Source organism: Hippopotamus amphibius, chromosome 1 (assembly GCF_030028045.1).
Source record: "Hippopotamus amphibius kiboko isolate mHipAmp2 chromosome 1, mHipAmp2.hap2, whole genome shotgun sequence".
NCBI classification, from domain to species: Eukaryota; Metazoa; Chordata; class Mammalia; order Artiodactyla; family Hippopotamidae; genus Hippopotamus; species Hippopotamus amphibius.
Window position 1 is genome coordinate 35,245,002 of NC_080186.1, and position 21,270 is coordinate 35,266,271.

Below are 21,270 nucleotides of genomic sequence, written 5' to 3' on the forward strand. Positions count from 1 at the left end.
CCTAATTGTTTAGTGGAGGGGGTGCATCAGAAAGCCTTCTCAGAGGAATGACATTTAAGCCTGAAGAAGGTGTGGGAGGTGGCCAGGAGAAGAGGCAGAGCGCATACAGGCAAGGGCAACAGTGAAAATCCTGAGGTGAGGCGAGGCTGAGAGCCTTCAGAGAACTAAGAGGAAGCAGCTGCTAGTGTGGGTGCAGTGACAGTGAGAATAACTAACACCAGTGCTGACTGAGTATCATCTAACACTGGGAAAATCCCTGTGAAATAGGCACCGTTGGGACTTCCCTGGCAGCCCAATGGTTAAGATTTCCCCTTCCAATGCAGGGGGTGTGGGTTCCATCCCTGGTGGGAGAGCTAAGATCCCACACGTGCCTGGCAGCCAAAAAACCAAAACATAAAACAGAAGTAGTATTGTAACAGATTCAGTAAAGACTTAAAATGGTCCATATCAAAAATATCTTAAAAAAAAAAAATAGGCACTCCTATTATCCCTGTTTCACAGATGAGTGTAAGTAACTTTACTGAGGCCTTATGAGCAGCAGAATCAGTATTTGATCCTAAGCGCTTACACTCAGGTGGAGGTGGGTGAGAGATAAGGCTGGTGAACAAGATTCAGGTTGGAGCCGTGCTAGAGGTTCAGGACTTTGGCATAAGTACAGTGTTTCAGGGGCGGGTGGAAACTACATTATTTTGTGGGAATCTGGTAACAGAAAACAGCACAAGGGTTGGAAAAGGCTCCAAGAATAATTTAATTTATACCTTAACCACCAAGGGACAGGGGCAACGAACAAACAACAAATTAACAAGATAGTATTTCCTTCATCCTGGTATACATGGTATGCAGCACAGTGCCTGGTGATGTTTTTTATTCATTTTGCTATAAATCGTATGTAGGCCTCAATAAATGTTCCAAAGAATAATAGACTTCCTCTACCATTGTTCTGGCTCTCCTGATTAATTGTCACCACATCCTTCTGAAGTAGACATTCTTATCCACGTTATAGATGAAGAAACTGAGGCCTGGAAAAACTAACTTGTCCAAGCTCACCTAGATAGTAAGTAGTAGAGCCAGATTTAAATCCAGGTCTCTGACTTCAAAACCCTGCTTTCTCTTTGCCAGACTACTCCAGTGCACTTCAGACTCAGGAAGATTAAGTCTCAGATTAAAGCTCCATATGAATGTGGGTGCTGGCAGAACACAACTAATTCAGGGATTCTCAAACAGTAAAATGGAGGAATCACTTAGGGGAGCTTGTTAAGTGTAGATTCCCAAGCCCTCTCAACTCTTAATTCAGTTGATCTCGGGTGGTGCCCAGGAATCTGCATTTTAACAAGAACCTCAGGTGGTTCTGATGCCACTGGTCCTTAGATCACACTTGGAAAAATACCATTCTAGCTACTTTAATTAATTCTGGAGTCTTTAGTTCTGGTAAATTACACCGTGAATGTGAGGAAAACTTTGTGAGATGTTAGTGAAAATGTAGTTGTTGACTTTGAAGGATCACGTATGAGGGGGAATGTTGCGAGAAAGCTCAACTTAGGAAATGTTCCTGGTTTCAAGAGAGTGGATTCTATAAGAACTGACTGATGAACTAGACTTCAGTTTGGCCTGAAGAATCAGTCCATCATTCAAAGTAACCTTGGAGACAAGGTGGAGAAATAGAAACTGCACAGTAGTGGAATTAAGCAGCCTAATAACAAGTAGTGTGAAGAAAGTCTTCTAATAGGACAGTGCTCATCTGTATCCTCCAACTGGTGTATGCCCTTTTCCCTTCTCACTTAGCCAACGCTGATCAGCCTTCAGGGTCATTGTCTCTTAAGAGCCTCACCTGAGTCAGTTTACTTTGTTAAACCACATTCTTAGGCACACTTAGTTTGTGTTAATATAGTAATTAGAGTGATTATTTGATTAGTTTTTTCTGCATTATAGGGTAAATTTTGTGAGCACAGAGAATGCCAGTTTTTGCTTTCCATTGTATCTTTAGGACCTAGCCTAGTGGTAGCATGTACCAGGCTCTCCGTAAATTTGTTCACTGATAAATGAATGCATGCTCACCTTGCCTTTGTCCTCTTGGGACTTGGGTGAGGACTTGATGGCGTCCTGATCAAATTAGCAGGGAAATTAAGCTGGAAAGAGATGTACTAGAAGACAAAACAGCAGTCTAAGCTTCACAATAGAATAATAGGCTGGATTTATCCAATGTAATAGGACGAGTTGAATAATTGTGTGTGTCCCAAAAAAGCCAGCTGCATAAGGACAGAATGGGGGATGTGTCTCAGCAGCAGCAGAAGCGAGAAAGTCACAGAGGTTTCTCGGATCAACAGCATGGTGAAGCTTCTGCCACAGTAAATAGAATCTGGGAGACTCTGAATCTGTGACCTCACCTGGGTACTGTGGTAGATTCTGGCCCCCGCATTTTAAGGTGAAAAGTAGGCCAGCTAGAGTTCATTCATAGGCACGTAATCTAAGATATAGAATAGTGAGGGAACTTGAAACCATGCTGTTTGAGATACACTTAAGGAACCTGGAGATGTTTATTATGGAGAATCAAAGACTCAGAACCATCATCAGATGTTTGATAGATTCTCCTTTGGCAGAAAGTCTGATTTTCCCTGTGTGGCCTCCGGAGGTAAAACCTAAAGTGAGTTAGATATTTTCAAGAGAACAGATTTCAAGAGCAGGTCAAGGTAATATCAAGAAGACAGATTCTGGCTCAGTGTGAAGAAATTTCCAACTCTGCCAACTAAGTGGGGGTGAGCAAAAAAAAGCTGAAGTGACTGGCTGTGCGGGACTTCCTCCAAACTCAGAAGAAGCAGCGCCTTGTTACTACTGCTGTGTGCATTTGTGTGGCACTTTTAACTTTACAATGTGCTTTCACAATGTGCTTTACCCATCATTGGGGTAGGTGGTGGTATTTATAGAGGAGGAAACTAAAATTTAAGCCCAGAGTCTCTGCTATCATATCACATTTTCTTTCCATAGTACTGCAATTCTGTCTAAAACAAATTATTAGAGTTTATACCAGAACTCCTCTTCCCCCAATTCCAGAATTGTAGGAAAGAAGATAATACCAGTAAAGAAGACACTAATGTAAAAAAAAACTTGGTAAAAACAACTTTCATGGAAGCAAAGGAAAAATCCAAAGAATAGACTAGGTTAGTTTTTCCATAAAGCAGATGAGGAAGGATGAGAACTCTTGAACAACAAAAGCCAGATGTTGATAAAAGTGAAAAATTAGGAATCACTGGTAAGATACTAAGAACATAGCTTGAAACAGTGAAAAGAATAAATATAGCTTGTGAGAGTAATTTCCCTCATTCATACATTCATTCAACAAATATTTGAACCCTTAGTGTGTCTTGGCACTGTGCTAGTTCCTAGAGATACAGCAAAGAACAGTATAGACAGCCCCCACCTCCCTGGAGCTTCTACACTTGTATGGGAAACCAACATTAAAAAGTACAGATTCTTCATTATGAATCGTGGTGGGTGCTATTGAGAAGTCCAGATTGCTTTGTGAATGCCCAACAGAGATACCAAACGGTGCAGGTATTCATGGAAAGGCTCTTTTATTAAACCCAGAATGGCCAAGATTTTAGTCCTAGAAGAGGAAGTGACTGTGTCCCCAACTATCCTTATGGTGCTCCCTCCTTTAATCCTGGCTCAGTATGGGCCAAAACTCCTTTCCTGGATATTTCCTTGCATAACTGAAACAGGCTGGCATTTGAAAAGTCTTTACTCACCACCAAAGAAGAACAAAAGGAAAATAGCATGGAGACTAGTGTTAAGATTACCTCACCTTAAGGAGAGTTGTACTGCCTATGGTTCGTTTTAAATGTCGTGTTTGCTTTGCTTAGAACATATAGTGCATTCACTTATTCAGTAAAATTGTATTGAGCATCCTGTTGCCAGGCAGTGTACCAGGCTTTGGGGATAGAGTGATAAGCAGAAAGGGCTGCTGAACTGGGATATCCTTCCTATTCTGATAATTCTGACCCCAGTCCATCCTTTTTTAGATAAGAACCTTGGCAAGGATCCAGCATAGTCAACTTGTAGACAAGGGAAGTCACTAATATCACACCCACACCAGCTCAGCCAATCCTGAGGGAGAGTTTGCCTGGTTCATGAGAGTATCCCCTCCTGAGACCAAGGATCAGAGAAAGAGAGGGCAAGTAATTGCTGCAGTTTCCTTCCCTGCCAATAGACCCCTTTTGTCTTTTTAGGAGTTTGGCAGTAAGTGTTTGATTTGATGGGACCTTTTGAGGGGAATGGTGGTTAGAAATGATGGGAAGTAACTATCTGATTTCTCTAGCTAATGGAAATCATCCTTCAGCTTACTGGTTTCCCATGTTACCTTAGTCATCCTTGACACTTTGTTTGTTTGTTTGTTTGTTACTTTCCTCCCTACTTCAATTAATCACCAGTTCTTCTCCATCTTATTCTAAAGATTCCTTAAAGTGAAACAGCTCACTTGCGTTGAAGTTCAGTTCAGCTGACTTTTTCCAAGACTCTCTCAGTGAAAAGCAGTGCTGGTTTTACATTCTAGCACAGCTGCTTGTCTCTTCAGGAAGGGTCTCAAACAGTTCACAGAATGGCTACTTTGAGTAGCTCTGGTCTAGACCGTTGTCATCTCTCCTTGTTGTTAGGGGATCTTTCTAAATCATATGGTAGCCCGTGCAGATATAATAGGGCTGCCCTGCTGAAAAAAAAGAGTTTGATAGCTTGACCTGACTCTTGGATAAAATCCAAAATTCTAGCTGGGGCCTACCTCAGCCCAGTGCAGGGCAACAGTACGATAGAGAGCAGCATTTCCCAAAATGTGATTTTAGGTGGTGTAGAGACAGAACACAAAATAATACTAAATCACATCATATTGATGTTTAAATTGTCTTCCTCTTTTTGATTATGTCAAAGCATCCTTTCTATTTATAAACCCCCATCATGTTCTTTCTTGTAACCACTTGAAGTCTTTTCTGCTGTGAGGCCCCCAGCTTGATCCATTTGTCACGCTCGGTAGATGGGCTTTGCAGCGCATCAGGACTGGCTTTGACTTCTGACCCTATACCTATGAATTCTGCGAAGTCGCTTAACTTTTTTGGATCTCAGCTTTCTTCTGTTAAGTGTTTTGTGTGAAGACTGAATGCAGTTATTTAGGTAAAGAGCCTAGTATTGGGCCTGGTAATAACCTGTAATAGTTAACTTCTGTTACATTCACACTAAGTGCCATGCGCTGTGCTGAGCACTGCATATGCACGGTTTCCCTTCCTCCACAGAACCACACAGTTAGATTGCTATTAGGATTTCTCTCCATTTTACAAATGAGGACACTGAGGCTTAAACAGATTAAGTACCTTTTCCACAGTCTCACAGCTAATAAGAGGCTGAATTGGGATTCACCCAGGCTGTCTAAATCTGCAAGTCCTGTACTTAACCTCTACAGTGCACTATTGAATATATTTTAGGTGCTCAATAAATATGAGTTCCTTCCCTCTTCTTCCTTCTCCTCTCATCCCTGCCATTTCCCCGTATCTGTTTCTATACCTCTTTATGCGTGCTTTCTGAGGAAGACGACTTCCTTCACCTTTAGTCATTGCATTTCTGCTCTCCACGCTCTTTTCCGACATCAGGCACCCTTCATTATTGCTTCCCCAGGACTTTTTCCATCCCTTCTCCATGCATCTTTCCCCATTGTTGAAAAAAAATCTTCACTTCCTTTCAACATCTTGTTTCTCAACAGGTAGTCACTGACTTCTGCTCCCTTCCTCACAGCCTGTCATTTCCCCCCTCACTAGGAACACCAGAGGAGAAATTTGCAGTTTGTCTAACAGGAGGAGAGTAATCTTTTCGTCTGAGGCAAGAGTAAGGGGGTAAAGGAATGTTACAGATAAGGGTTAATCTGGAGGAAACATTGGGGGTGTTTATACCAGTTGGCCCTTATTTTCTCTGTGAAACAGCAGGCAATTTTAGCTGCCAGGACCGCGGGGGCAGGGAGATTGGAAAACCTAGGGAATCAGGAAAGGTAACTGACCAGGGAGAAGTAAAAGGGTTGGTAAAGGCTACTAGAAGTGGCACCACTGGCAAGGTGACAAGTTTCTTTCTGTCGAAATAAAGCTGGCTTGGTATGTGTGTGGATAAGGGAGAAAGTCACATTCATCCTGAGTCAAGATTTAGCCGGACTTGTGTAGTGACAGGTGAGGACACAGGCAAGGGAGGTGATGCTTGTTAGGACATGGTTGAACTGACTGCCCGTAAGGCAATGGAAGGAAGGAACTAGAGCGCTGGCAGCTGAGAAGGGTGGGGGTGGGAGTCCATGACCCTCAGAAATTGTCTCTAGTAGGCCTGCCATTCACCCAGTGAAGATCCTTTAATGCCTGCTGTTGTCAAGGCTTATTGGGAGGGACTGCCAGGCATTATTGTCTGCTGTGTTTTCAGCAATTTGCTAAGCACAGGGACACAAAAATAGAGCAAGACACGGTCCCTGCCCTCAAAGAACTGAGTTTATAGGAGAAACTCACATATGCATTGAAATGTACAATGGTCTGCATAGAGGTCTTTATAGGGAGAATGGGAGCCGAGAGTTGAGAATTGAATCCTTGGGAAGCCCTTGCACTGAGGTGAGGGTAAACATTTCACCTCTGCTGCCTTGCCTCTCACTCATGGATTCTGAGGCTCTTTGGACAAGTTACTTGCACCATGATCTATATGTACTAGGAACTAGTGAATTTTTATAGGCGTATTAAATGTCTCTTTGTCCCCAGGTGGAAGAAGCTGGGCAGGTGTTCCTGTTGATGAAAAAGGATTATCGAATCTCCCGAAATGTTCGACTGGCTTGGTTCCTCAATCACCTGCATCAGACTGTGCAGGCCACACCCCAGGAGATGCTGGTGAGGCCCAGAGACATAGACTGTGAGGGGCTGGCCCTGAAGATCTGTTTTTTTAGGAGGGTGCTGGAAACAGACAGGAGAGGGGACTAACTCTGACGGGTCTGATTCTAGGAGGGGCAAGTGACTTTGCCTACAAGGTGATTCCCCTGGGAAAATTTTGTTTAATTGTTTTTCCAGCTCAGAAGAGCGCTTGGTTGGGTTGCGGGAGGTAGAACCAATGGTGTGTCATTTTGGATATGGAAGTCACGTCCTGGAAAGAAAGGGGTGACTTCCCTGACTCTTTCCTTTTCTCTCCATCCTAATTGTCAGCTTCAGTCTGAGCAGGAGTTGGAAGTCCTCAGTGTCCTGCCTCCTGGGTGGCAGCCAGATGAACCGGTGGTCCCCAGGCCATTCCTCCTTGTACCATCCACCCGGGTCACCTTCCTGGCCTGGCAGTATCGGTTTGTCATTGAGCTGGACCTCAGCCCATCTACTGGCATTGTGGTAAGGGGTTGGTTGAGGGGAGACAGTGGGAAGAAAGGATTGGATTAGGCCTGGGATAAGTGAAGGATGATCCCACAATGATACTGTTGTGGAAAGGAGACAGGCATGTGAAGGAGTGGTGGGTGTTTGGAGACAGATCCCATTCCATCTGTGGCACTGTATTTGGAGGTGCAATCAACCTTAAGAGTCCCACTGACCCATGGAAGCTGCTTGTTTCTGCCCTCTGCTCAGGGCTGCCTTTGGTTGCGTTTGAGAGACCTTTCTCTGCATTGCCCTCAGGATGATTCCACAGGGGAGATCTTGTTTGATGAAGTTTTCCATGCCCTCTCCCGCTGCCTAGGCGGGCTGCTCCGGCCCTTCCGAGTGCCTGGATCTTGCATCGACTTCCAGCCTGAGATCTACGTCACTATCCAGGCTTACTCCTCAATCATTGGCCTGCAGTCCCACCAGGTATTGCATCCTTTCTCCAAGTTTGTATCCTCAGACCTAATTTCAGATAGTCCACTGACCAAGTCCTTGTCCTGTCTCTACCCTCCATGCCAAAAGTCCCCAGCTCTCTTTGAACCTGTTCCTAGTCATCTCTGTGAGTCTGTCTCCTCTTAAGAAGAATCCATTGCTCTGGTCTTAAAGGGCCTTCCTATAAGCATTAGGTGAGTTGGCATTGACTGGACAGACAAATGCCTCTCTCATTCCTCCTCTGAGCCTCTGGTTCTAGCCACTGAATGTCTGTTTTCTCTCTCCCGCCCCCTTTAGTTCCATCAGAAGGTTTGCTAATGTCCTAACTCCTTGCACTACCACCAGGAGATAGTCTTTTGGGACAGTTTTGTGATTTTGAAATATAACAAAGACCCAGAAACATAATTTCTTCCAAGAACAGAGGAGGGTCATTTTTCTGCTGGAGCCCTGTGACCTGTTGGGTGTAATGCTGCCCATACAGATAATTGCAGGGCTTATCCAGCAGCCAAGCAGGCTTGTCAGAAGGCGCTCCTTTTGGAGAACGGCCAAGTCTGTTACTGGAATATCTGTTTTGGGCTTAGATAAGCATTGGCCCAGTTTCCCCTCATCTACTTTTACCCACCCTTAACTCATTGATAGGGGCTTACCCTGAAACTGTCCCTGATGGCTGCATTGTCACCTTAGCTATCAAACTGGCTTTGAGAGAAGGGGATGCAAGAAACAGCATCTGAGGGGCTGAAATACATGAGGAAATTGGTGCATGCCTGGATCCCAGCCGTTTGCCCTGGTTTAAAGTGTTCTCCTAGTGCAGGTATTAGGACTGTTGGTTGTGGGCTACATCTCCAGACTTTGCAGGTGTTCACAGTGAGGGTGGGAAAAGCTTGGATATTAGGTAATCACTCAACACTTGGTTCACTTTGACAAACAGTTACTGAAGCCTGATCTATGCCAGGCCTGGACTAGGTCCTGGAGACCCAGATGAATCAGACCCTGTCCCTATCCTGATGGGAGGGGTTGAGAGTTTAGTGGGGGAGACAGATATTGAAGGAGGTCATTTCAGTTGGATGTGATAAGGGCACCAGTAAGTTATGACTCAGGTGCTGTGGGAGCATCCAGCCAAGCCTGGGGCAGCAACAGGAGAGACTTTTGAACAAACAGGCATTTGAACTGAGTCTTGAAGGATGAATTGATGTCAACTCTTCAAAGAAGAGGAAACGGGCTTTCCAGGCAGAGGTGTCAGCAAAAGCAAAGACACAGAGCTATGAAAGTGTGCTCTCAATCCCAGGGGTTCTGGGGAACTACTTGTTACTCAGTTGGACATGATGAAGTTTGAATGATGTGGGGCAGGTTGGAAGGGCGGTAAAGAGGAGACCGAAGAGATAAGTGGGGGCAGGATTATGAAAGGCCTTGAATGTCATGGCTAAGAACTTGTATTTTATTCTGTAGGGGAGTTTATTGTGGTGGTGAATAGCACTGGATCTGGAATAACAGTGCCTTATGTGCTTCCTGGCTGTACCACTTACTGGCTGTGTGCTCTTATGCAAGTTACTTAACCTCTCTGTGCATCTGGGTCTTTTCTCCAAAATGGTTACGTCAACAGTACTAGTATCGCACGGTGATTGAATTAGTACATATCGAGCATTTAAAACCGTGCCTGCCAGATAGAAAACATGCAAATGTTAGCTGTTAAAACTATTAGCCACGGGTAACAGAGAAGCATAAGAGGTTTGGAATGTCAGTGACAGGATTATATGCGTACATTAGGAAGATCACACTTGTTTGTGGCCAGTGAGAAAGATGGATGGGGGGCAAATTCTGGACTCAGGAGAACAGGCAGAAGGTTATTGCAGCATGGGAGAGAAGGTAAGTCCTGAACAAGGACAGCAGCTGTGGAGAGGACGAGGACTGAGAACTTAGTCAGGTAAGCCCCTAGGGCCACTTGTCACTAAGTCATCTAAGAAGTCAGACAGCTTCCTCACTGTCTCTGTAGCTCACTGAAGATGCATCCTGCTGTTTTTCAAAACAAACAAAAATTTGTTACGTTTATAATACATGCCCATTGAAGGAGATTTGAAAAATACATAAAATATAAAAAACCCACAAAACTTACTCATAATACACCACCCAGAAATAACTACAATTGACATGTTATGGAATGTCTTTCTTATCTTTGAGTGTGTGTTTATTTCCCTCACCACCACCCCTCCACCCAGAGAGAAGAGAAACATCAGGCTCATTCCAAACACACAATTTTACATCCTGCTTTTTTAATGTATGATGTAGGCATTTTTCTGTGTCACTGTTCTTTGAAAACAATTTTTAATGACTGCTTGTCTTAGTATTTTATCATATTTTATTATATATTTAGCCAAACCTTTATTGTTGGACCCTTACGTTGACCCAGTTTTCACCCTTAATTCTAAACAGTACAGCTCTGAGCACCTTTCTCACCCTCTCACGGCCCCAGTTCCCACTATTCCTCTAATTCTGTTCTTCTCATAGTGTGGCCTTTAGTGGTCCAAAGTCCCACTCTGCCCGCTTCAGGCTGTCCCCACCCGCTGGCCCAGTTCTGAATAGAGAGTGAAGAAGTAGTTGTTGCACAGGAGGGCAGGGGTTGGGGAGAAGTGGACAGGTGGTAGGAATCTGATGGGGGCAGGGAGAGAGGAGAGATCCCGAGGGCCACCACAGGGGCCACCAGGCCTGTATAAAATTTTTAGGATGGGGGCACTTATTTATGTTGAAAGTAGAAGGAAGGAAACCCCATGGAAGAGAATGAAGCTGTTAGATAAAAGATCCAAGATTAGATGGAACAATTAGCTTTAGGGAGAAAGAGGAGGAATCTTTTCTTCTGAGCCTGAAAGGAAGAACAGGAACACAGGCAGATAGAAACATCTAGCAAATACCGAGGACATTTTTGGTGGGTTGGAGTGTAGTACACCCTCAGGGTTAGGGTGAGTGGGGAGTTCCTGTTGACTGGTTTCCTTTCTCTGTGAAGAGGGGTTGAGAGTTATCTGCTGAGGGTAAAAGGAAGGAAGGAACACTCACTGGGGGAATAAGATTTTGAGCTTAAAAAAGAGAAAAGGTCCAGAACAGCTTCTGTGTGCAGTGCTTAGAAATCAATTAGAATTTAAAAAGTAGGAGTCAGGAGGAAAAGGCTTTGGCTGGCCAGGTAGGACAGCTTGTAGACAATGTCCTGGAGGCCAGGATGGAGGAAACGGAAAGATCTTATGGTGCCCCCATGCAGGGGGCTTAGGGAAGCCCAGTGGAGAATAAGTAGGGAGACCAGAGAGGTACTGCCCAGTGTGCCCCTGACCTTCATGTCTTGCTCTTTCCCGTGTGCTTCTCAGGTGCTGGTCCAGGGCTGCCTTTTGGACCCTTCCCAGCGGGAGGTGTTCCTGCAGCAGGTGTATGAGCAGCTCTGTCTCTTTGAGGATAAGGTGGCCACCATGCTGCAGCAGCAGTATGACCCCCAGAGCCAGGTATGTGGGAGAGGAAGTGGGTGGAGGCCACTGAGAAAGAGGAGCTGTTAGGGGACAGAGAGGAGAGAGGAAGGATAAGCCAAATAATATAGAGGGAAAGACAGCAGAAGAAAACGGCTAAAAGGCAAGCCCAGAGGGGGCCGAGGAAAGACGTGTAGTGAGTGCGCACAACAGGTTCCCTGTTGAAGAGGGCTCAGATACTCTCCCGCTGCGAGGAAACGGGAAGGCCGTGTGCTGGTGCTTTTCCAGTGCTGGACCTGCTCTCCCTGTGAATCTGACAAGGTGGTCACGGGTGACTTTGATCTCTAGCATTTTGTACAATCAGATAAAGCTGCTTGGGCTCACTACCGTGCACTCTCTCATTCCTTTAGATATCCTAGAACTAGCCAGGCAGATGGCAGTTCTGTACGTCTGAAGACTTAATTTGATGGATGTATAAGATAGTTCATAATGGCGATGAAAAAAATATGGAAAGGGGGCCTTGTTGGCGAAAGGTGGGGAAGCCCTGCTCCAGTACAATGTAGTGCTTTATCTGGTGCTGGACTCCCTGCCCACCTGAGGGTCAGCATCCAAGCACACATTAGGGGAGGGAGCATAGTCAGGACTTGCCCGAACAGTAGGGGAATTGGGGTCTTCACAGGATTAGGCCCGTCTGGCCTGGGCAATGATGGGCTGTAAATTCTGGGTCTGCTGTGAATGGGGCAGCAGTGCCATCTGTCCCATGCTATCTTTTCTGCAACTTGGGCCAGGCAGAGGACCAGTCCCCAGACTCAGGGGAGCCTCCAGGCCGGAAAGTGGGAGTCTCCATGGTCACAGCTGATCTTGGACTGGTCAGTATGATCCGTCAGGGCATCTTGGCACTGCAGTTGCTGCCCTCAAACTCTAGTGCAGGTCAGTGGAAGGAATGTCGGCGAGATTGGGGAAAGAGGGGAATACAGGAAGGGTGGGGGGCGTTATCAGCAAAGGTAGAGGTTCCGGGGGATCAGCGGGTCCCAGGGAAGAGTGTCCGTTTCCTTGTTTGTAAAAGGTAAGTGTTTATTAGTGTATATCTCAAGTACCCCCAGCTCAGGGACCCTAGTGGGAAGAAGTAGAGCTCCAAGGTCATCACTTCGGAGGAGGTTGGGATCCAGACCCCAAGAGGAAGGAACAGGAGGGAAGGGGAGAAGGAAAGGTGTTGGAGGATTGTAAAACACATTGGTTGGTGGACACTGAGGCCCGGTCCATCAGATGCGCCCCCCCACCCCAAGACTTCCATCTGGCCAGCGCCCCCAGGTCTGAGTCTGATGCTTCCTGCTCCAGGTATCATTGTGATCACAGATGGGGTGACCAGTGTCCCTGATGTTGCTGTCTGTGAGACGCTGCTGAACCAGCTTCGCAGTGGCACTGTGGCTTGCTCCTTTGTGCAGGTGAGGACTTTCTGGGAGGGAGGCGAGGGAAGTGTCGTACCTCACAAGGTGGGATGTGACTGGTTACTTTCTTGAAGTCCGTGATTTCCCAGGTAAAGCCAATGACATATTTTGGGGAGGGGATGGACATCATGTCTAGAACAGGGTAGGTACAGTGATGGGAGAGGACTGTCATCTTTGTCCTCTTTTTCCTTAGGATGTGGGAGATGGCATGTTATAGTAAGAAGAAGGCAGAATTTTCAGTCTGGCAATCAGTTCCAGTCCCACCTCTCTTATTAGATTAGTTATTACTGTTTTGGTTGCAAGGATCAGAAAACCCAGCTCAAACTAGCGTAAACAGAGGAGGGAGTAGGTATATTCAGGGACTTGCAGCCAGTTTGGATTGACAGACTGTAGGATAGGAGGCAGAGAGCTGTGGGAAACAAGGCTGGAGGGTAGGCATAGGTCAGAGCATGGAAAGCTGCTCCTGCTGTGTTAGGAGTTCCAGCATAATTCTTCAGGTGATGCAGATATATGGAAGGAAAATTACTTTGTTTTATAAAGGTCACTCTTGTTGCTGGGGGAAGGGCAGGAGTGGAGGCAGGGAGGCTATTAATTGCAGTGGTGAGGTGAGAGAGGATCAGGGCTTAAACTAGGGGAATTCAGGGTAAGAGAGAAGGGGGTAGGATTGAGGAAATGAAGAGGCAGAGTCAACATGACATAAGATCGGCACGATGTGAGGGGTGAGTGAGAAAGGGGCTAAGGATGTCTCCAAGTTTCTGACTTCACTGATGACTGGTAACCAGTAAAGCAAACAGCAGCAGTTGGGGTGGAGTGAGGACAGGATGATGGATCCAGGTGTGTGTATGTTGTGTTTGAGGTGCCTGTGGGTCAACAGGGTAGCAGTAAGACGTCACCTTTGAAGCTAGGCCTGCCTGGCCGGAATTCTGGTTCCACTGACTGGCTGTGTGACATGGGGCACATCACATCACTTCACTTCTTGGTTGAATTCATTTGTAAATGGAGATTATAATAGTACCTACCTCACTGGGTGAGGTGATGCCTTTAAAGGCTTAGCTTATAATTACATAATAAATGACTGCCGTTCATAGCACTTAGCCGTTGGATATGCAGATCAGATACTCAGGAGACAGCACTAGTTGAGAGAGAGAGTGTTAGGGTTTGGCAGCCTACACACGGTGTTTGAGAAGAGAGGAGGGTCCCCAAAGAACCTGGGGGCCACCAGTGTTTGAAGATCTTTCATAGGAAGAGGGCCCAGCAAAGAATGAAGGGAAATCATCAGACAAGAACCAGGAGGCTCTGGTGTCAAAAGTTTCAGAGTTTGGGGGGGAAAAGGAGTACTTGGCGTGAGTTGCAGCAGAGAGATCATGTAAACTGAGGGATGAAAAGTGCCCTTTGGGTTTGGCGATTAGGAGGTTATGGGGATTTTTTCCAGGCCATTTCAGTGAAGAGGTGGTGAGGGAAATGATTGCAGTGGCTTGAAGAGTGGATAGAAGAGAAGGAAGTAGAGACAAGTGTTGACACTTGGAGTTTGGTTATTCAGATCAAGTGGGGAGCGAGAGAGAGGGGAGTACAGGGTGGAAGGAGAGGAGTGTTCTGTTTTGTTTTGTTCTTTAAGCTAGAGGCTTCAGCGTGTTTCCAAGGAGCTGTAGTGAAGCAGAGTTTGCAAATAAGGGAAAGGAAATGAAGCCGGCTGGAGTAAAGTCCCTAAACAGATGGAGGGTGCTTTAGGAGCAGGAGAGTTTCACTTCTTCTTTGAGACTGGATAGAAGTGAAGATGTAGATAAATTCTGCCACGGAGGCCTCTGATTTCTCTCGGAAGAAGTAGGCGGTAAAGATGTGTACTGTGAGGGAGGGAGGCGGAGCTGGGAAGGAGGAGTGGCATTGAGGATGGCCCTGAAGGACTAGCTGGGTTGGGTGTCGGATATGTTGATGTGGTATCAACCTACACAACTATGCAGTTGTTTGGGTTTTTTTTTTTTTCCATTTGGGATCCATTGGGTTCTCCTTTGCGATCTGGGTATAGAACTTGTGAACCTAATTGGGGTTTCCAGGTGGGAGCAGAAAAAAGGTGAAGAGGGCCAGGGAGTTGAGAATGACGCATAAGAAGTTGCTTGGCCGCGGGGTCCAGGCTGGGTTGAGAAAGGAGGGCCGGGAGGACGTGGATAGATTTGAGAAGAGTAAAGGTTCAAGGCCTGGGAGACTTAATGAGGTCAAAGAGCAGCAGCAGGAGGAGAATGGAAGGAACCTAAAAATGGGACAAAGTTGTGTGTAATCAGTGGCATGTGGCAATTGAATTTGCAAACAGAAAGTAGTTCCAGGTGAAGCCAAGGGCCAGTGTGTAGTCAGCGGGCAGGTGAATGGGATAAAGTTCCTGGCACAAAGGGTTAAGGAGCAGAGAGGCCAGGGAATTGAATGAACCATCTTGAGTACATCTGCAAAGGGCCATTAGTAAACATTTAAAGGTTTGTGGGCCATGTGGTTGTCACAACTACTCAGCTGTGCTCTTGTAGCCTGAAAGCAGGCACAGACAATAAGAAAATGAATGGGCCTGGCTGTGTGCCAATATAACTTTATTTACAAAAACAGGTGATAGGCTAGATTTGACCACAGGTTATATGTAGTTGGCCAGTCTCTTATCTACAGGCTTGGTGCTCAAAATATGATCCACAGGCCAGCAGCTTTGGCATCACCAGGGAGCAAAATCTCAGGCCACACCCCAGACTTACTTCATTTTAACAAAATCCCCAGGTGTTTTGTGTGCACCCTAAAGTTTGAGAAGCACTTTGTTAGACACTGCAGTCTTGGAGATGATGACATGACTCCAGTGAACCAGTGGTCAAAATCTTTAGTGAACGGCAGCAGGCTGGTATTTGATGTGCAGCAAGAGGGGTGTGGCCAGATGGCATGGGCTTCCAACAGAAGGTGTCAGGGAAGGAAAGCTGCAGAGCAGTGGTCTGTCTTGGGAGAACACTGGCCCACATCCCACTGTGTGGGCTGGGGATGGGAGCGGCCACCCAGCCCAGCCTCTCCATGTACTTCCTTCTCCAGTGCCTCTTTTGGAGCTAGGTCTTGTCATTGCTCACTTTCTTCAGGTGGGAGGCGTTTACTCCTATGACTGCAGTTTTGGCCACGTGCCCAATGTGGAATTGATGAAGTTCATCGCAATGGCAACATTTGGCTCCTACCTGTCCACTTGTCCTGAGCCTGAGCCAGGCAACCTGGGTCTGACCGTCTACCACCGGGCATTTCTCCTCTACTCCTTCCTGCGCAGTGGAGAAGCCCTGAACCCTGAATATTACTGCGGTGAGGAGCAGACTGGGGCAGGTGTGGGAACGGGGGAATATAGTGTGGACCCAGAGATTATGCAGGAATCCATGTAGAGCTTGGGTCCCCAGGGGACCGGCAGTATAACTGGGGCTGACGGCTTTGGCACTCTCCTCTCCCATGATTCAGTCTAGCCCCTCATCCTATACGTCTGTCAGCTAACAACGCTTTCCCCTTCCCCATCCTCACTGGTCTTCTAGGCTCTCAGCACCGCCTGTTTAATGAGCACCTGGTCTCTGCAAGCAGCAACCCTGCCTTGGCCTTGCGCCGGAAAAAGCACACTGAGAAGGAGGTGCCAGCTGACTTGGTCAGCACCGTGTCTGTGCGGCTTCGAGAGGGCTACAGTGTCCGAGAGGTCACACTGGCCAAAGGTAAGGGTCTAGGCCCTGCTGTATCCCACAAGTCTGAACAAAGCAGAAGACACATGTGTACCATGCATGAAAGGGTATCTCAGTGAAGATTCTGCTTGCCATTTGAGACAAGTGGGTTCTGAGTTGCCTTCAGGGCTTAGTTCTCTTAGCATTTAGCTTCCCGATTCCATCTCCTTCTGCTCCTGGTGAGTAAAGTGAGGGTGGTATGGTATCCTGAACCTAGCTTTGTTCTTAGATTACTCCTACAAACTTGAGTTTGTGTCAGTTGGTAGGCTCTGGGCCTGCACTCTGTGGAACCATGCTTGGAAACTTTGGCTAGGCTAGAGTTCCGTGCAGTAAGTGGGGGTCCGGATAGGACGCAGTCCCAGACCTGGAGTCCCATGCCCTCCTCCCCTAACCAGCCTTCCTGCTTCCCTGGAAGGAGGGTCCCAGCTGGAGGTGAAGCTGGTGCTGCTGTGGAAACACAACATGCGCATCGAGTACCTGGCTGTGGCGCCCTGGCCCCTGGAGCCTGAGGGCCCTCGAGGCACCCGGGTGGAAGTGACAATGGAAGGTGGCTACGACATCCTGCATGATGTGTCCTGTGCATTAAGGCAACCCATTCGCTCACTGTATCGGACCCACGTTATCCGGCGGTTCTGGAACACTCTGCAGAGGTGAGTGAGGTCACGCTCAGTGAGGCTGCCCTATTTGTTGTGTGGAGGGACAGATGTGTGAAACTGAGGGCTAGAGAAGGTCACCCTGAGCACGAGGCTTGTGTCCAGGGTCCAGTGTGCCCCTGGGGCTCCCTTCCTCTGACTCACCAGAGTCCAGTGAGGCTCAGGGTTGGCCCTTGTTCTGCAGCATTAACCAGACGGACCAGATGCTGGCCCACCTTCAGTCCTTCTCCTCAGTCCCGGAACATTTCACGCTTCCTGACAGCACCAAGAGTGGAGTGCCTCTCTTCTATATCCCACCCGGCTCCACCACCCCGGTGAGGGGCCCTGATGCCCATTCTCCCCATCTTGTGCCCACCCAGACTTGGATTGGCACCACATCTGGAGCCAAGAACCATGTTCATTTTCCTCACCTCTCAAATCTGAGGCCCCCAAACCAGGACCCTGAGCTTTAGCCTTGAAAGCCCCCTCCCTCCTTCCCGGGGGATGGAAGGGCCTATAGAGAGACGCTGTCCTCAACAGACCACAGGTGTCAGAGGTAAAGACTTGCAGAATGTCTAGGTGGTGGGCTCCCAGCCAACTGCGAGCCCCCTTGCCCATCTCCACATGGCATCCTCTGGCCTCCCCCAGCACCCTCAGCCCACCACCATGCACTGTGCATTTCCTGAATACCATTGCTGCCTTTGTCCTGTGCTTTCCCCACACTCAGTCATGGCTGTCAGCCTAGCACTGACGGGCCGGGGGCTTATGCTAGCAAATGATGGCCTCATGCTGCAGTCCTGCCATCACTCAGCAGCTTTCCTCCAGAGTCAGTGATGGAAGTTCCATCCTGTACCTGCTTTAAAGGGCTACTCAGCCTGTCCCTGGGCTCGTTCATCCTAATCTAGCCTTCATATTGGAGGCAGTTTTTGCCTCTGTCCCTGGCTGGGCCGTGGGTTCCTTTAGCCTTACACCAGTGCCACCTCTGACCCCCCCGACCCCCACGGCTCTGTTTGCTGTGTGGAGGTTATCCACAAATGCTGCTTTAGGGCTGTCCTTCCTGCCCCCAGGTGCTCTCCCTTCAGCACAGTGGTTCCGACTCCTCCCACGCCCAGTTCGCTGCCTACTGGAAGCCGGTGCTGTCCATGGACGCTAACTCCTGGCAGCGCTGGCTGCACATGCATCGCCTGGTGCTAGTCCTGGAACACGACACGTGCGTATCCGCCAGAGTTGGGCCACAGTTGGGGTGGAGGAGCCGGGGTGAGGGGACAGGGAGTGATGGGGAAGGGAGGCAGCAGATGAGCCCGTACTGACCTTGGCCAAGAAGAACTCAGAGCCATCCTAGCCCTCCTGCTCATGAGCCTCCAGACCCTCAGGCAGGGCCTAGGAGAGAGAGGCAGCCACCTGTCCTTCTCCCCAACTCCTGGGGCCACAGGGGCTGACTCACTCCACACCCTCTTCCCAGGCCCATCCCCAAGCACCTGCACACCCCGGGCAGCAACGGCCGCTACAGCACCGTCCAGTGCAGGATCTCGCACTCCTCGCTGACCTCCCTGCTCCGAGACTGGAGCAGCTTCGTGCTGGTCGAGGGCTACTCCTATGTGAAGCTGCTCTCCAGGTGGGCGAAGCGATGTCCCCACTCCTCCCCCACCCCCGCCTCTCTTCTCTCACCCCAAACCGTCTCCCTCCTTCCTCCTAAACTCCTCTTCTCCCGGCTGAGGGCTGCTCACGGACTCCTGTGTCTCCCCAGCGCCCCAGACCAGCCCCCCTCCTCCTTCTACATGGTCCGCATCATTTCCAAGGCCCCGTGCATGGTGCTCCGCCTAGGTTTCCCCATTGGCACGCCAGCACAGTCTCGGCACAAGGTGAGCTGGACCCCGACTGTCTCCCGGACCAAGGAGTCCCGGAGTGTTGAGTAGCTCCTTCTTCCCAGACCCCCCGGGGCCAGGGCCAGTAGAGGGAGGAGCCCCCAGACCAAGTAAGGCTTGGGATACAAGGCTTTCTCACCTTGTCTGTGGGCCCCTTCTCCACATCTGTAGGAGACGGGATTAGGAGAGTCTGACCACATTTTTCCCTTAGATCGTATCAGACTTGCGGGAAGAAATCCTGCGCCTGCGTTTCCCCCACCGGGTGCAAAGCAAGGAGCCGACACCCAAGGTGAAACGAAAAGGGCTGGGGGGCACTGGAGGGGGCAGCTCTCCCTCCAAGTCCCCCCCCATGCTGGGGCCACAGCAGGCCCTGTCTGACCGGCCCTGCCTTGTGGTCCTGCATAAGCCACTGGACAAGCTGCTCATCAGGTTGGTAGGGAGGGTGGGATCGGGACTAGGGGCATGTGGGGGGCTGCAGCTGAGCTGGGTGTGATTAGAGATCAACTGGGAATTGCCCTCGTTGCCCAGGTATGAGAAGCTACCCCTGGACTACCGGGCACCCTTTTTGCTGACACTGGAGCCACCAGGGCCACTGCCCTTGGTGTCGGGCCGCTCAGCCTCTTCTAGCCTAGCGTCGCTGTCCCGCTACCTCTACCATCAGCGCTGGCTCTGGAGCGTCCCGTCCGGACTGGCCCCTGCACTGCCGCTCAGCGCCATCGCCCAGCTCCTCTCTATCCTCACTGAGTACGTCACCGAGCCTGCCAGCAGCTTGGGGCAGAGTCTAGTGTAGACTCTGAGTCTGGGTGCTGGCAGAAAGCCTAAGCCAGACACTACCCCTGCCAGCCCCAGCCTCTGCCGCGGCCGCTGCCCCGCAGAGGAGCCAGCCCAGAGCAGTGTGCGCCGCCACCCTCCCCCCCGCAGCTCCCCCTGCTCGGTTTATTTTGGCCTCTGGTCCTAAGTGGACCTGACACCCCTGAGGGATCAGTGGTTTGAGCAGGGCCACCAGCAGACACGTCTGCCTGGATGGCTGCTGGAAGGTGGCTATGTAAGTGGCATGGAACGCAGGGGTTGTATGCTGAGTGTCTTTCCTCATGTCATCCTGTCCCCACCCCAACTCTTGTGGGGCTTCAGAGTCCGGCTCTCGGAAGGGTTCCACTTCGCCTGTAGTGGGGAAGGAATCATTAACATGGTCCTAGAGCTTCCAATTCAGGTATGTGCTGTCCCTCACAACCCCTCCCACCAAGGTCCATCATCATCCCAGGGATACTCACCTCTGAGCTGGGTTGGGACCGCTGGAGATGCTGCCTCACAGGGACCCTGTGGCCAGAGGACCCAAGGCCTGAGGCCAGTCCCAGGGCATTGTGGCGAGGGGACTAAGTTCTGAGGGCCAGAGCTGGGTAGGCCAGATCTCTGCCTGGGCTGGGGCAGGCCCAAGCTCTCCCGTTCTGTCCCAGAACGAGCCCCCAGGGCAGGCTGCAGTCGAAGAGAGGCACACGTGCGTCGTCCAGTACATCCTCTTCCCCCCTCACTCAACCTCCACCAAGGACAGGTGAGGCCCAGCCCCTCTGAGCCACCTCATTCCACGTTGCCCCTTCCTCCTGCTGTCCCCTGAAGTTCTGTCTCCCAACACTGAGAGTCAGGGTGGGGGATGCTGTCTTCAGATGCTTTGTTGGGCAGACGCAGGTCTGGCAAGGCCATGCGTGAATTGTGGCTGTCCTGTGAGCCCTGGCCTTCCCGCCCTCTGTGGACCAGCTCCTGACCAGGCGGTGGTGGGCTGGACTCTCCTTTCTCCCAGGCTCAGAGCCCTTCCTCCTTCAGCTTCTCAACAGATGACGACAACGATGTGGAGGTGGAGGCCCTGGAGGGAGACTCGGAGCTCAACCTGGTCACTGAGGTGTGGGTGGAGCCACAGTATGGACGCGTGGGACCCGGCCCTGAGAGCTGGAGGCACCTCCAGGACTTGACATACTCTGAGATCCCTCGAGCTGTGAGTGGCCTCAGGAGTGCCCCACCACTTACTAGGTTGGGGGCATCCCCTTGGGAGTAGCACAGCCTGGTGGGTTCCTGGTCCCTCTGAGTCTGTGTGTCCTGAATATCCATGACTGTGTGGGCTTCCTTAAGAGCTGGAGGCTGGGGTCCTCTGGGCCAGGGGGGGACTGACCCCTGCCCTCTGCTATTCCTCCCCCAGCTGCACCCTCGGGACGCTGCCTGCATAGGCGCCATGCTGAGCTTTGAGTACCTGATACAGCTGTGCCAGAGCAAGGAGTGGGGTCCCCTGCCCCCAGAGCCGAGGGTCTCTGACGGTCAGTGGGGCGGGGGTCCCTGGGGGGGAGCAGGGGAGCAGTTGGGGAGAAGGCAGCC

General features: G+C 49.5%; 1 protein-coding gene across 11 annotated transcripts in view; it reads left to right on the forward strand.

The window, feature by feature from the left end:
* SZT2 (SZT2 subunit of KICSTOR complex) overlaps nucleotides 1-21,270 on the forward strand; it is a 48,475-nt gene that overhangs the window by 1,662 nt on the left and 25,543 nt on the right. For 8 of the 11 annotated variants that reach the window (XR_009049088.1, XM_057707938.1, XM_057707960.1 and 5 more), the window contains exons 2-20: nucleotides 6,759-6,884; nucleotides 7,194-7,367; nucleotides 7,647-7,817; nucleotides 11,171-11,302; nucleotides 12,052-12,193; nucleotides 12,602-12,708; nucleotides 15,804-16,014; nucleotides 16,236-16,406; nucleotides 16,828-17,062; nucleotides 17,250-17,379; nucleotides 18,112-18,254; nucleotides 18,507-18,659; nucleotides 18,792-18,906; nucleotides 19,121-19,338; nucleotides 19,438-19,653; nucleotides 20,041-20,119; nucleotides 20,364-20,458; nucleotides 20,728-20,896; nucleotides 21,098-21,212. Coding sequence is in view for 10 of the 11 variants with exons in the window: in XM_057707938.1 (XP_057563921.1) it covers nucleotides 6,759-6,884; nucleotides 7,194-7,367; nucleotides 7,647-7,817; nucleotides 11,171-11,302; nucleotides 12,052-12,193; nucleotides 12,602-12,708; nucleotides 15,804-16,014; nucleotides 16,236-16,406; nucleotides 16,828-17,062; nucleotides 17,250-17,379; nucleotides 18,112-18,254; nucleotides 18,507-18,659; nucleotides 18,792-18,906; nucleotides 19,121-19,338; nucleotides 19,438-19,653; nucleotides 20,041-20,119; nucleotides 20,364-20,458; nucleotides 20,728-20,896; nucleotides 21,098-21,212 (2,902 nt within the window). In the remaining variant the exon portion in view is untranslated. Of the gene's footprint in view, nucleotides 1-6,758; nucleotides 6,885-6,919; nucleotides 7,022-7,193; nucleotides 7,368-7,646; nucleotides 7,818-11,170; nucleotides 11,303-12,051; nucleotides 12,194-12,601; nucleotides 12,709-15,803; nucleotides 16,015-16,235; nucleotides 16,407-16,827; nucleotides 17,063-17,249; nucleotides 17,380-18,111; nucleotides 18,255-18,506; nucleotides 18,660-18,791; nucleotides 18,907-19,120; nucleotides 19,339-19,437; nucleotides 19,654-20,040; nucleotides 20,120-20,363; nucleotides 20,459-20,727; nucleotides 20,897-21,097; nucleotides 21,213-21,270 lie in introns of those variants that run through there. The other 3 variants (XM_057707987.1, XM_057707978.1, XM_057708001.1) reach the window with 3 other exon arrangements.